The following is a 15,930-nucleotide window of genomic DNA, read 5'->3' as shown; positions in this document are numbered from 1 at the left end:
ATCATCGCTCCCTCTCTTCAAAGTGCAGAGAGAGCGGTAGGGCAGCGTTCGCTGCCCCTTGTCTTGATTTGATTGCTTGCCCTAAGCCGCCATTGAACATGCGGTCTCAGGCCGAGGAAAAAGGGGGCGGGACACAAGAACAAGGTGTGGCACGTCAACTCACCATCAGAGGTGGAGCCAGCGAGCCCTGACCGGCCAACCAGGGCCGAGGTGAGCCGACCGGTAGGCGTGTCATCGGAGCCGGCAGCTGGATACGAGAACGCGCAATAAAAGCGGCTACGAGGGACTGCTTTAGGAGAGGAGAGATGAGTGCGAAGGTCCGAGGTGCAAGAGGAGAACCCGCTGAATCGTAAGGCAGGAGAGTGGGTCCATTGGCAAGGACAATCTCGCCATATATTCACATTGTCAGACCGCGTGAAACTAATATGTGCAGCTGCCGCCGGGTTTCTCCTCAAGCCCAGAGCGTGGACTGGAGCGGACCTCGATGCTGCGCATCTGCCGGACCTTCCTGCCCTGCCATCGGCTTGGATCTTCTCCTCCTTCCAGCCATTCCTTCCAGCCATTCCTTCCTGCCAGTCCCTATTCTTGTGAGTCTGTTTGGGCCGTATGATAATATAAGACTGTTTTAAGGCTGCCCTGTGTAACTGCTTCTTTCTCTCCTTGTAAATGCCCTTCTTTCCTTTCCTCTTCATTTCGTGAACATAATTAATAAATATCTGTTCTTCCTTTACCCTTCGTATTCTTTGCTTCCTCTCGTCCGATCGTCTTAGTCTTTTCCCAATTGAATATCGGTGGCACGATTAGAACCGCTCAGAATCGGGTTAGTTTATTGCTAACGGCTCGGATTGTGGATTGCCAAACCGCTCGGCAATTACCATCACATCCGCGGTTCGAGCAGAAGTATCGTCCTGCTTTGCGGAGAGGTTGGCGAAGGTATCTGGGACTCCATTGACCAGTCACCCTGGTCAACCTCAACCCCACCAAGGAGCGCGATATCTTCTAGGACTCGGACGGCCAGTGTAACAGACGAGAGGATTAAACCCCCCTCGGTAAGGGGAGCGCCGAAACCGAGATCTGCAACAATATATATATATATATATATATATATGCATATATATATATATGTATATATATATATATATATATATATATATATATATATATATACATATATATATATATATGTATATATGTATATATATATACTAAATGACCAGAAGTATGTGGACACCCGAACATCGAACATCTAATTCCAAAATCATGGGCATTAATATAGAGTCGATTCCCCCTTTGCTGCTATAACAGCCTCCACTCTTTAGGAAGGCGTTCCACTAGATGTTGGAACATTGCTGTGGGGATTTGCTTCCATTCAGCCACAAGAGCATTAGTGAGGTCCGTCACTGATGTTGGGCAATTAGGCCTGGCCCACAGTCGGCGTTCCAATTCATCCTTAAGGTGTTCGATGGGGGTGAGGTCAGGGCTCTCTGCAGGCCAGTCAAGTTCTTCCACACCAATCTCGACAACCATTTCTGGATGGACCTCACTTTGTGCAAAGGGGCATTGTCATGCTGAAACAGGAAAGGGCCTTCCCCAAACTGTTGCAACAAAGTTGGAAGCAGACAATCATCTAGAATGTCATTGTATGCTGTAGCGTTAAGATTTCCCTTCACTGGAACTAAGGGGCCGAGCCCGAAGAATGAAAAACAGCCCCAGACCATTATTCCTCCTCCACCAAACTTTACAGTTGGCACAATGCATACGGGCAGGTAGCGTTCTCCTGGCATCCGCAAACCCAGATTAGTCCGTCAGACTGCCAGATGTAGAAGCGTGATTCATCACTCCAGAGAACGTGTTTCCACTGTTCCAGCGTCCAATGGTGGCGAGCTTTACACCACTCCAGCCAACACTTGGCATTGCACATGGTGATCTTAGGCTTGTGTGTGGCTGCTCTGCCATGGAAACCCATTTCATGAAGCTCCCAACAAACAGTTGTTGTGCTGACGTTGTTCCAGAGGCAGTTTGGAACTCGGCAGTGAGTGTTGCAACCGAGTTCAGACGATTTTTACGCGCTACGTGCTTCAGCACTCGGCGGTCCTGTTCTGTGAGCTTGTATACCACTGCGCAGTATACCACTGTGCAGCTTGCCTACCACTGCGCAGCTGAGCTGTTGTTGCTCCCAGACGTTTCCACTTCACAATAACAGCACTTACAGTTGACCGTGGAAGCTCTAGCAGGGCAGAAATTAGACGAATTGACTTGTTGGAAAGGTGGCATCCTATGACGGTGCCACGTTGAAAGTCACTGAGCTCTTCAGTACAGCCCATTCTACTGCCAATGTTTGTCGATGGAGATTGCATGGCTGTGTGCTACATTATATATACCTGTCATCAATGGGTGTGGCTGAAACAGCCGAATCCACGAATTAGGAGGGGTGTTCGCATACTTTTGGTCATGTAGTGTACAAATACATATATATATATATATATATATATATATATATATATATATATATATATATATATATATATATATATATATATATATATATATATATATATATATACATATACATATACACAGTCAAGTGAAAAAGTAAGTACACCCCGTGTAAACTTTTGACTTTTTCAACATATTTCAACATGAAGCTATTTGATCTTCATTTCAACAATATTTACAGATAAAGGTGATATAATATAACAAATATCATGAAACATTTACATTTTGTAGTCCATTGTATTATTTAAATAAACATAAATGCAAATTTCGCATGTGGAAAAAGTAAGTACACCCCTACATTTATCACTACTTCAAAGACCTAAAATTAGAATCAGGCGCACCATCACAGGTGCAAATGATTAGAACATCATTAGAGAGGATCTTGGAGGAACCTGTCTTATTTAAACCTCAGACATTTAGTTTGGTTTGCTCTTTGTTGTTGAAGTGTGCGGCGTCACCATGCCGAGATCAAAAGAGCTCTCTGAGGCCTTCAGAAAGAAGGTTAGAGATGCCTACGAGTCTGGGAAGGGATTTGAAAAGATCTCCAAACAATTTGAAATCAATCATTCGACTGTACGGAAGATCATCTACAAGTGGAGAAGATTCCCAACAACTGCCAACTTGTTCAGGCCAGGCCGCACCAGCAAGTTCAGCCCAAAAGCAGACCGCAAGATGCTGAAAGTAGTCTCTAAGAACCCCAGAATGTCATCACGGGACCTACAGGTAGCTCTTGCCACTGTTGATGTCAAAGTGCACGAGTCTAAATTAGAAAGAGGCTGCACAAATTTGATCTACATGGGAGGTATGCCAGGAGGAAACCTTTGCTGTCCAGAAAGAACATCAGGGCAAGACTAAAGTTTGCCAATGAAGACCTGGGCAAAGACCCACACTTCTGGGAAAATGTGCTCTGGACAGATAAGTCAAAGGTAGAGCTATTTGGCCACAGTACCAGAAGACATGTTTGGCGAAAACCAAAGACAGCATTTGACCACAAGAACCTGATACCAACTGTAAAGCATGGTGGTGGAAATATTATGGTTTGGGGCAGCTTTGCTGCATCAGGGCCTGAGCAGCTCACCATCATAGAATCCACTGAATTCTTCATTGTACCAGAGGGTGCTTGAGGATAATGTGAGGCCATCTGTTGGAAAGTTGTAGCTCAAGCGAAGGTGGACCTTGCAACATGACAATGACCCTAAACATACCAGTAAATCCACCAGGGAATGGCTGAAAAGAAAGAAATGGAGGGTTCTGGAATGGCCAAGTCAAAGCCCGGATCTAAATCCCATCGAGATGTTGTGGGGGGGATTTGAAGCGAGCTGTGCATGCAAGAAACCCCTCAAACATCGTACAGCTGAAAGAATTCTGCATGGAGGAGTTGGCAAAAATTTCTCCCAGCCGATGTCAGAGACTGGTAGACAGTTATAAGAAACGCCTACTTGAGGTTGTTTCTGCCAAAGGGGACAATAGCACCTATGAGAGCCAACTTTTTCCACATGTGAATTGTATTGTTTGTATTTTTCCACATTCCACACATACTTCCCCTCCCCCCCCCCCCCACCCCCTGTTCTGTATCCGATGCTCCCCCTTCCTCTTCTTTAACGGTATGGACCTCAAACATCTGGGGCCTTCGCTCAAACTTGACTGATCTCTCCATACAAGTTGCTTCTGACAAACCAGACGTGATCTGCTTAACAGAAACTTTCCTACTTCATGATGTCTCTGATTCCTTGGTATCTCTCCAAGGTTACTCCCTCCTCCGGTATGATAGACCTGAGCCTCGTCCTGGAGGTGGGGTTGCTATCTTTATATAAAAAAAAAATCTCTTCCTCACTCGCCCTGCACTGCCATCTCTCCACCTCACCCCCAGGAATACCTTTGGCGACGGCTTTCCCTTCGCTCCCACCTTTTGTTCATATGTGTGTTGTACCATCCACCAAACAGTGCTGACTCCATCTACATCTCGCTGTCTGATAATATGGACCAACTTCTATCTACCCATCCCAACTCTCTCTTCCTCATATGTGGTGATTTCAATTGTCACCATGCCAGTTGGCTGGGTGTGGGTACATCTCTCACCAGCCATGGCTCTTCAGCAAAGGACTTCTGCGACTCACTGGGACTGGCACAATCTGTCAATTTCCCGACCCGGATCTCAGTCAACGGAGCATCTTCTCTTCTGAACTTGGTTATGACTAACTTCCCTGAAAATATCTGCTGCTCTTCTTCTGCTCTAATCGGCTCATCTGATCATGTGCTTGTTAAAGTGGACATCTCTCTGACCATTCTCAGAGAGCCTCCTCAGTGTCGACGAGTCTGGCATTTCACTCAGGCCAACTGGCATGGTCATCAAGCAGCCATCAATCATCTGGACTGGTCTCACATCTCTACAGCCTCTGACATCAACTCATCCTGGGAATTCTTCCAAAGTAAATTGCTCTCTCTCATGCACAGATTTATCCCATCTCGTCTTCAGTTGTCATACCCTTCCTCCCGTCCATGGTACACGGAATCTTGTGGTGAGGCTGTTGCCCAGAAACAACTTGCTTTCGTCTCCTGGAAAGCAAATCCAACGGAAGGAAATCTCATTTCCTTTCACAAAGCCCGAAACAAGTGTGTGTCCACCCTCAGGAGAGCCAGGAAACAATATCTCTCCGTTCTCAAGACCGAACTCTCTTATCTGTCTCCCTCTTCCAAATCCTGGTGGCGTCTGGTCAAATCTGTTTCTGGTGTTTGTTCCCCCTCCATTCCCAAGCCTGGTGTTGGCTTAGCAGTTAGGGTCCAGGCTTGGGATCCTAGGATCCTGGGTTTGAATCCCGGTCGATTACTGAATTAACGCCAGGGGGGTTGACTCAGCCTGTCATCATTCCGAGGTCGGCAAATTGAGTACCAGTTTGCTGGGATGAACGATCCCAGTGTGTACCCCGGTTTAGAATAGGTACACCGTATCCCTGCGCATCGTGAGAGGTGACCAAGGGCTGGCGTCAGGAAGGGCATCCGGCCATAAAAACATTGCCTCAAACAGGGAACCATGATTGTCTGGGTCCCGCAAGGCTAACCCCCACTCTAGTGGGCAAAATGGCCTTAAAACGATCATTCATATTCCCCCTCCATCCCCTCCCTCACCTCAAACGGTTACACGGCTGACTCCGCACGTGAAAATGCTGAATGCCTCAACTCTGTGTTTGCCTCTAAATCTTGTGTCCCAAACCCATCCCTCTCTGTTCCCACCATACCCAGTTGGTACCCAGCTGCTCCTGGACTCTGTGTCCTTTCCTCCTGACAAGGTGGAAAAGTTTCTGTCAACCCTCGACTCTGATTCTGCAACTGGACCTGACGGCATCAGCCCACGGGTCCTAAAATCCTGTTCTTCCGCTCTTTCACTCCCTCTCTCTGTTCTCTTCATGCTCTCTCTCGCTCAAGGTCATCTGCCGTCTGCTTGGAAATCAGCCATCATCACCGCTTTGCACAAAAAAGGTGCAAAAACAGATCCTAGCAACTACAGACCAATCAGCCTTCTCCCAATTATCAGCGAAGTCATGGAATCCATCATTGCTTCAGATATGAAATCTTTCCTCTTCTCCAATAGCTTGATCTCTGATCATCAATTTGGTTTCAGACCTGGTCACTCTACTCTGGACATGCTGCGTCTGCTTTCTCAACAATGGATGGAGGTCCTCAATGCGAAACAGGAAATTAGAGCTGTCTCCTTTGACATATCACGTGCCTTCGATACGGTCTGGCACCCCGCTCTGCTCACCAAACTCTCCTCCTTTGGTATCCATGGAAATCTCCACGCATGGCTGGCGAACTTCCTCTCTAGTTGTAGTCAACGTGTGGCCCTGAATGGGTTTCTCTCATCTCCTCTTCCTGTTCAGGCTGGAGTTCCCCAAGGCAGTGTTCTGGGCCCTGTGCTTTTTCTGGTCTTCATCAATGATCTTTCTGACTCTCTTGAAAACCCTCTCTATCTCTTTGCTGATGACTTTGCTCTCTGTCGCTCCATTCCTCATCCCTCAGAATGGCAGTCTGCAGCCTCCCCACTCTGCAGGCCTGGGCAAAATCACAGACTGGGCAAACAAGTGGAACATGTCTTTCAATCCTGACAAATCTCACACTCTTACGATGTCTCTCTGAAAAGACCGACTGGACAACCCTCCCATCCACTTTCTGAATAATCCTCTCCAAGAAGTTCTGTCACTCAAGCTTTTGGGTCTCATTATCTGCCATGATCTTTCCTGGGAAAACCACATTTCAAATCTGGCCTCCAAAGCCAGTCGCCGACTGGGCATCCTCCGTCGTGCGAAGTCCTTCCTTGGCACACCTGAGCTCCTCACCACATACAAGGCTTTCATCCGCAGCTCAATGGAATACTGCTCTCCCCTCTGGGCTGGTGCTCCTGCCTCACACCTAGCTCGTCTTCACGCTGTTGAAACCAAAGCGTTCAGAATCATTGGAATCTCCCACGATGAAGCTAACTCCAACGGCCTTTCACTCACTCACCGCAGGCAGGTTGGTGGTCTTTCCGTCTTCTACCGACTCCTCTCTGGCCTTGCCCCCCCCCCCCAGCTCTCTCTGGGCTCTGTCCCCCAAATATTCCTACAGGTCGCACAAGATCTGCCTGCAACCCTCTTATGGTTAAACTGCCAAAATCAAGACTCTCTGCTCTCCTTCATTCCTCTTTTCTCCCGCCTCTGGAACAAACTCCCTCACTCTCTTCAATCCCACTCCACCCTCCAGGTCTTTAAAACAGCTGTTCACCACCATCTCTTATCTTCCCCCATCCAAAACCTTGATCTTTTCTACCCCTGCTAATTTCACCCCAATTCCACTTTTTTGAAATACCAACTTCTGTCCTGGAAGTCCTTGGTGTCCTTGTGTTTTATACTTCTCCCACCCCCCCCCCACCCCCTTCCCACGCCTCCTCCCCCAAGCCCTCTCCCTCCCACACATCTCCCTGCTCTCAAATGTTGTGTGCTCTCAAGTGTTTGTGTGCTTCCCCTTCTCTCCCCATCTTGTCTTCCGCTCCCTCTTTTTATATATTTTGTTTGTCTGGTTGATTTGTTTGTGAAATAAATGTTAGCTCTTTCACGAGCCTCGATTCAGTATACAAAAAAAAAGGAAAAATAAGCGAAATTTGCATTTATGTTTATTTAAATTATACAATGGACTACAAAATGTAAATGTTTCATGATATTTGTTATATTATATCACCTTTATCTGTCAATATTGTTGAAATGAAGATCAAATAGCTGTACTTTGAAATATGTTGAAAAAGTCAAAACTTTACATGGGGTGTACTTACTTTTTCATGTGACTGTGCACACACACACACACACACACACACACACACACACACACACACACACACACACACACACACACACACACACACACACACACACACACACACACACACACACACAGTGCTCGCCATAAGTATTGGAAGTCGAGTTTGTTCTTATTGCTGTACTCTACACTCAATAAATTTGGAATTGAGACCAAAAGATTAATATGAGGCAAGACTACAGAATATCAGCTTGTATTTCTTGGTATTTTAATGCAAATATGTTTTACTATTGTAGAGCAAAAGCTTTTTTTTTTGTTCTGTCCCCCATTTTAGTTAAGCATAAGTATTGGAACAGATCAAGTTCAGGTAAATTAAAGTAGTATAATCGTTAGTATTTGGTTTCAGATCCCTTGCATGGAATGACTACATTGAGCATGTGACCCATCGACATCACCAACCAAACTCTTGGTATCTTCTTTTGAGATGCTTTTCCAAGTCTTCACTGCAGCTATTTTCAGTTGTTGTTTGTTTTGGGGGTTTCTGACTTCTGTCTCCTCTTCATCAAGTGAAATACATACATGCTCCATTGGATTTAAATCAGGAGATTAACTTGGCCAGTCTAAAACCTTTCACTTTTTCCCCCTGATGAACCCTTTGATTGCATTGACGGTGTATTTTGGGTAATTGTCTTGTTGCAGGTGAAGCGCTACCCAATGAGTTTGGAGGAATTTTCTTGTACGTAGGCAGAGAAAATGTCTCCGTACACTTCCAAATTCATTCTGCTGCTGCCATCATTAGTTATATCATCAATAAAGATGAGTAAACCAGTGGTGAGGCAGCCATGTAAGCCCAAGCCATGACACTTCCTCCACGATGCTTCACAGATGAGGAAGTATGCTTTGGATCAGATGCAGTTCCTTCCTTTCTCCACACTTTCTCCTTTCCATTGCTTTGGTAAAGGTTTATCTTGGTCTCATCTGTCCTTAAAACTTTGTTCCAGAACTCTATTGGCACACCTCTGTACTTCTTGGCAAATTCTAATCTGGCCTTTCTATTTTAGGTGCTGATGAGAGGTTTGCATCTTGCGGTGTAGCCTTTGTATTTCTACTGTTGAAGTCTTCCTTGAAAGGTATATTGTGATACTTTCACCACTGCACTCTGGAGGTTGTTGGTGATGTCACTGACAGTTGTTTTCGGGGTTTCTCTTCACAGCTCAGATGATTTTTCTGTCATAAACTGCAGTTGTTTTCTTTGGCCGACCTGGCCGTTGTCTTTCACTAAGTAAACGAGTGGTTTCTTTCTTTTTCCAAGATATTCCAAATTGTTGTATTTGCTGTCCTCAATTTCTGTGCTATGGTTCTAATTGAATTATTCTGTTCTTTCAGCTTCCAAATTGCTTGTTTTTCTTTCAAAGACATTTCTCTGGTCTTCGTGTTGGTTTATGCTGAATGACTCCAAAGGCAAAAACAAAGGCTAACACCTCGACGAGACATTCACACCTCCTTTATTTGTGAACAATGAATGCAACAAGAAACACCTGTCAGTCATTTGTTCCAATACTTATGCTTACTTAAAATGGGGGACTGAACATGCAAAGTGTTATTGTTCGACAGTGGTCAAACATATATACATAAAAATACCAAGAAATAAAATCTGACCTTCTGTACTCTTGCCTCGAATTTATCTTTTGATCTCAAATCTAATTTTATTGAGTATATAGCAATAATAGCAAATTTGACTTCACTGCTACAATACTTATGGAGGGCATTTTATATATTGTATGTACATATTCAGTGTATGTATATATATATATACATACGCATGCATATACTTACGCTAACATTCGGGGTCTGCTTAGCAGGTACGTAAGACATCAGCCATGATAATGCTCGCAGTGTTAAGTGTGGAAAAGTTCTGAGGAAATTGCGGCTGGCTCAATAGCACAGTGGGCTGTTGACGCGTTATCAACGGAGGTCCGTGGTTCGAGCCCCGCATTGAGTCAGAATTTTTTCACACTTAGCCCCTCGCAGGAATTTGATGCCTGTTTCTAAAATTATATATATATATATTTGTTGCGGATCTCTCCGTCGGCCTCTTTTCCCCTTATCGAGGGGGGATTAATCCCCTTGTCCGCGACTGACCGACGTGAGTCTTGGGGGTCCCAACTGCTCCTCCCGGTCGGGAGCAGCCAGGGTATTTGGTCTACAAAAAGTCCCAAGGACCTGAGTGCCACTCCTAACCACGAGCAAGGGAGGGACTCCCGCTCGAACCCCGGTTTTAGATGTTATAATTGCCGAGCGGTGTTAGCAACACGACGTTCGAGCCATTACCACAGACTAAACCCGATCCTGAAACGTTGGCCAAAATCGCGCCACAGGTATTCAATGAGGGAAAAGACAAGGACGAAATGGATGTGAATGAAGAAGAAGAACGAAGGTAGGAAATACAAATATAATTTATTACTACTATTTACAAGTCAAAAGAAATGGAGGAGAAGGAAGGATATTAAAATAAAGACAGAAAGAATGGAAGGACCAGAAGACACAGTGCAATTACTAGCTTACCTATTCAGTCTTACTTAACCCCAGGACAAGACAAAAGACAGACGACGAGCAGACTTACACGAATGGGGGATGAAGGCAGGAACGATTGGCTGGAAGGAGAGGAAGGTTCAACTGGAACCGGAGCACGGTCGGGCCGGGAGTGAGCAGCCGCCACCCCTTCTCGATCGGTTTCGCCAGCGGCGTTCCTTCACGGCCACGGTTGAAACTGCTGTCAAAGCCCAAAGCTGCGGTGGTCACAACTGCGGTGGACTTCAAGCTCCGGTGGTTCAAGCTGCGATGGTTCAAGGCTCATGGGACATCCCTCCCTCATCTCCTGGATCACGCAGCTCTTCTCAGGTGCGTCGCGTACTCTCCGAGGGCTCATCTCCCTGGGGGCGTCCCGCCGCGGGTTATATAGGCCACACCCTCGAACCTTCGCGAACCTCCCCAATCGTTCTCTCTCCACCCTCTCAAGCCAAACCCCTGAGCCTTGGTTGGTCACTCGGGGCTCCACCCTTCATGATGAGGTGGGGGCCACGCCTTTCTTCTCCGAGATTACCTCGTGGCTAATGGAGGGCGAATGCAGTTGGCAATCGAGGCTTTGGGAATGGGGGGCTTTGGGAATGAAAGGGAATCTACCTTATTTGGATTCGGTGCAATGCAGTGTCAATTAATGGAAGACACAGCCTTAAACTAATACACATAATAAGGAGATAACTACTTAAGAGGGTATATGATTGGCTACGTGTATGTATATGGAGTAACTAGGAGGACGACCTATTACCTTTACACACGGAGGGTGATATTTACAACAATTCTCATTACCCTACAACAATAAAAAAAACCACAGGATTCTCAAATCCGAGAATCCACCGATTCTGTACATCTCATGATGACTAAAACAAAGATTACATTCAGAATGTTCTGCTCAAATGAAATGATTATATAGGAATCCAAACGCCGCAGTTTGTTCGATAAATTACCCGCGAATACATCGAGACCGACCTTAATCAACACAACAAACCAGTAAATTGCTAAACCCTCTGGAATGGGGAAATCACTCACTCAATCAGCCCTCGGCCTAACAGAGGCATTAGTGCCCCCAAAATGCCATACAGTGTGCAGTGGAATTTGACTGCAAAGCTGTGCGCTCATTACCACCACCCCACAACCCTTTCTCCACAACTCTCCCTCCTGGCCTCACCAACCCAACCCATCTACCCCAAAAAGTTACTTTGGCATGTGATGTCCCATCCACTCTAACTGTTCATTACTCGTGAAACCTTAATTTATGCCACGAGTCATTTTATCATTGAAACACTTACTCTAAAGCAGTGTGCGTGACGTCGTTGCTGGCAGGGCGTGACACTGCTGGCATTATGCATTATTTGCCGAATTACGTGATGCTACACTTCCGTCGGGAGACCAGGCCATGAAAAGCCCCGCATCATGTATTGCAAATGTGCAAGAGATCAGATTGGGAAACACGCCGCTGCATATCCACAGCCTTGTACCCTTCACAAGAAGTCATTGACCTATGAAGTGTACGCTTTCCTGAAACTGTGTAATGCAGAAAAAAATGGCGTGTCATCAGCGTGAGGGCATCAGCTGAACATATCGCCATGCTCATGAGAAGCACCAGAAATGCACACCCTGGTCCATCAATCTTTGGGTTATTGAGTAAAAATGGAAATGTAACGTCACAGTTATTGTCCCCCGTCGCACCACGGAGCGAAAGTGGGACTATGGTTTTCCCCTCCATCCGTGTGTCCGTCCGTCCGTGCGTGCGTGCGTACGTGCGTGCGTAAGCGAAGGACAGCATTCGAATTTGGTGTGTGGGTGCAACCCACGTCGAAATCCAAGATGGCCGCCTCCATGTATGTCTGACGCCATGTATGTCTGAACCTTGTGAGAGGAATATCTTGAAAAATAAGCGAAGTACCAACTTCTAATCTGGTGTGTGGGTGGATCTAGGCATAAGGAAGAACGCTATTGAAAATTGGGTCGCCACGTCAAAATCCAAGATGGCCGCCGCCATGTAGGTCTGAACCTTGTGAGCTGAATATCTTGCAAAATAAGCGAAGTACCAACTTCTAATCCGGTGTGTGGGTGTATCTACGCATAAGGAAGAACGCTATTGAAAATTGGGTCGCCACGTCAAAATCCAAGATGGCCGCCACCATATATGTCTGAACCTTGTGAGTGGAATATCTTGAAAAATAAGCGAAGTACCAACTTCTAATCTGGTGTGTGGGTGTATCTAGGCATAAGGAAGAACGCTATTGAAAATTGGGTCGCCACGTCAAAATCCAAGATGGCCGCCACCATATATATGTCTGAACCTTTTGAGCAAAATATCTTGAAAAATAAACGAACTACTAACGTCTGATCGGGTGTGTGGGTGTATCTACGCATAAGGAAGAAGACTTTTGAAATTTGGGTCGCCACGTCAAAATCCAAGATGGCCGCCACCATATATATGTCTGAACCTTGTGAGCAAAATATCTTGAAAAATAAACGAACTACTAACTTCTAATCTGGTGTGTGGGTGTATCTACGCATAAGGGAGAACGCTATTGAAAATTGGGTCGCCACGTCAAAATCCAAGATGGCCGCCTTGCGTCTTCCACTTTGTCAACTCGCATCACTTCACCGACGGGGGACCTAGGCGTAACGCTTGTTAATCACATGTAACGTCACAACATTACCGCAACATTACCGAAATGTAACGTCACAACATTACTGCTTTATCAAATCCTTCCTCTTCTCCAATGGCTTGATCTCTGATCATGAATTTGGATTCAGACCAGGTCATTCTACTCTGGACATGCTGCTTCTGCTGACTCAACAATGGATGGAGGTCCTCAATGCCAAACAGAAAATCAGAGCTGTCTCCCTTGACATATCACGTGCCTTCGATATGGTCTGGCACCCCGCTCTGCTCACCAAACTCTCCTCCTATGGTATCCATTGAAATCTCCACGCATGGCTGGTGGACTTACTCTCTAGTCATAGCCAACATGTGGCCCTGAATGGGTTTCTCTCATCTCCCCTTCCGGTTCAGACTGGAGTTACCCAAGGTAGTGTTCTGGGCCCTGTGCTTTTTCTGGTCTTCATCAATGATCTTTCCGACTCTGGAAAATCCTCTGTCTCTTTGCTGATGGCTCCACTCTCTGCCGCTCCATTCCACATCCCTCAGATCGGCAGTCTGCAGCCTCCTCACTCTCTGCAGACCTGGACAACATCACAAACTGGTCAAACAAGTGGAACATGTCTTTCAATCCTGACAAATCTCACACTCTTACGATGTCTCTCCGAAAAGACCGTCTGGAAAACCCTCCCATCTACTTTCTCAACAATCCTCTCAAAGAAGTTCTGTCACTTAAGCTTTTGGGCCTCACTATCAAGCTGGCCTCCAAAGCCAGTCGCCGAATGGGCATCCTCCATCGTGTGAGGTCCTTCCTTGGCACACTTGAGCTCCTCACAACATACAAGACTTTCATCTGCAGCTTGATGGAATACTGCTCTCCCCTCTGGGCTGGTGCTCCTGCCTCACACCTAGATCGGCTTCACGCTGTAGAAACTAAAGCTTTCAGGATCATTGGAATCTCCTGCGATGATGCTAACTCCAAGGGCCTTCTGAGGGTCTTTTCACTCTCTCACCGTATGCAGGTTGGTGGTCTTTCTGTCTTCTACCGACTCCTCTCTGGCCAAGCTCCTCCATCTCTGTCTGTGCTGTGTCCTCCAAATATTCCTGCAGGACACACAAGAACTGCCAGAACCCTCTTCTGGTAAAACTGCCAAAATCAAGACTCTCTGCTCACCTTCACTCTTCTATTCCTCTTTTTTTTTCGCCTCTGGAACAAACTCCCCCACTTTCTTCAATCCCACTCTTCCCTCCAGGTCTTTAAAACAGCTGTTCACCACCATCTCTTATCTTCCCCCATCCAAAACCTTGGTTTTTTCTACTACCGTTAATACACCCCAAATCCACATCTTTCAATCTCCGACTTTATACCTGAAATTGCTTGTAGTGTAAATTTAATTTTGCACCCGTGTGCCGCTGCCCCCCCCCCCCCCCCGAACAGATCTCCCGATGTCCTAGTTCTCTACGGTTGTGCTTGTGTGCTTCCCTCTCTGTCCCCATCTTGTCTTCCTCTCCCTTTATTGTTTTATGTGTCCATTTATGCTTTTTGTGTTTTATGTGCTCGCTCCTACACGAGCCTCGATCTTTTATAAAAATAATAACAATTGAAAAAAACAGTGGATTATCTTAAGGATGAGTGGAAGGAAGATGCTGTACAAGTGTGTGCCTTGGGCGTGACTGTGACACGTGCCTCAAATTGGAACCCGAGCAGGTCGATGGCGATCGTGTACCTCCGCGCGTGGTTCTGCATGGCACCAGTCAGGAACGACTGAGTGAAGAAGAAGCCCGATATCCAAAATACTTCTGGCTTGCCAGTGTCGTACCAGTCCTGCCCAGGGAGGGTGGGACGTGGATAAAAGTTACTCTCAAAGGGGCTATCAAGTTGTGATGTACACCTTACATACAGTACGTAATAAGTGGATGCTCTGGGAGATGCTCCCAAATAAAACATCCTGGCAAAGTACTTGCACATTGCTTTTAACACACACATCTTGCACAAGAAAAAAAGACTCATTAGATTCTTGTGGTCTCAAGCCATGAGAGTCATAACGAACAGACTTGGGCATAATGTACAAATAGCCAAACACATAAATAAATAGGAATTGTAATAAAAAGACAGGAATCCAGGAGAGAGATGTGATGCTGGAGCCCCAGCCCATCGAGGAGAGCGACACTCCATTGATCTATGGGTGACAGCATTGTAGTCCGAGTAGTTCTCATTTTTCAAGGAATATCTTGGAACGCCCACGAATACCCAATGCACGGTGGATACCCAATGCGCGGCTAGCTTTGGGGGCCAAGATGGTTATATGGTTAGCCCAGGAGAGATGATTCCAGTAAAGTGACCAAATCTCCTCCAGTTGCCGACCAGGGAAATAGATAATAGGGTTCGTTTGACAATCCATCCAGAACGTCAGGGTGATACTTAGATGTTCCAGGCTTGAAGGACGTGTTCCATTTAATATCAGACCAGCGTATAATCAATTCCAGATCAGCACAGAATGATGCAGCTGCTGTCTGCCTTGCAGTGGGATGGGGATGTATGTATCGACATAATCTATGTATCTATGTATATGTGTAGAATTAGAACTCCAGTGGCTAAAATCTATATAATAATACTGTAAGGACTCGACTTTGTTATCCCTTTTATGCCGCACCCAGTGACCCGATGCCCACGGCACTAATGCATTTTCCATCTATGAACCGCGCTCTTTGTTTATCACGTACAGCCATACTCGAAAAATCTGAATTCGCCGACTTTGGGACCCAAAAGCATCCGATTATCGGCCGATACGACGCCATCTTACGGCACCATCGTATTGGCGTCTGCTGGGCGAAGGCGATGCGAGCCGTCCGCTGATTCGACAGTCGAGTGGTGTGATGGGTGGTGTGAACCAAATGGTCTTTTTATTCCCTTGAACATTTTAAATTAGGATTTATAAGGAAACGTCTTTATC

The 15,930-nt window shown here is 46.0% G+C and overlaps 1 protein-coding gene across 1 annotated transcript in view; it reads right to left on the bottom strand.

The window, feature by feature from the left end:
- The window catches only part of DNAH12 (dynein axonemal heavy chain 12), a 460,368-nt gene that overhangs the window by 14,230 nt on the left and 430,208 nt on the right, over positions 1-15,930 (bottom strand). The window contains exon 66 of the mRNA XM_068114298.2: positions 14,664-14,801. Coding sequence (XP_067970399.2) covers positions 14,664-14,801 — 138 coding nt within the window. The remainder of the gene's footprint in view (positions 1-14,663; positions 14,802-15,930) is intronic.

This window comes from Myxine glutinosa, chromosome 4, assembly GCF_964187855.1.
Source record: "Myxine glutinosa chromosome 4, kmMyxGlut1.1, whole genome shotgun sequence".
Lineage (NCBI taxonomy): Eukaryota > Metazoa > Chordata > Myxini > Myxiniformes > Myxinidae > Myxine > Myxine glutinosa.
This window is presented reverse-complemented; position numbering and strand designations above follow the sequence as displayed.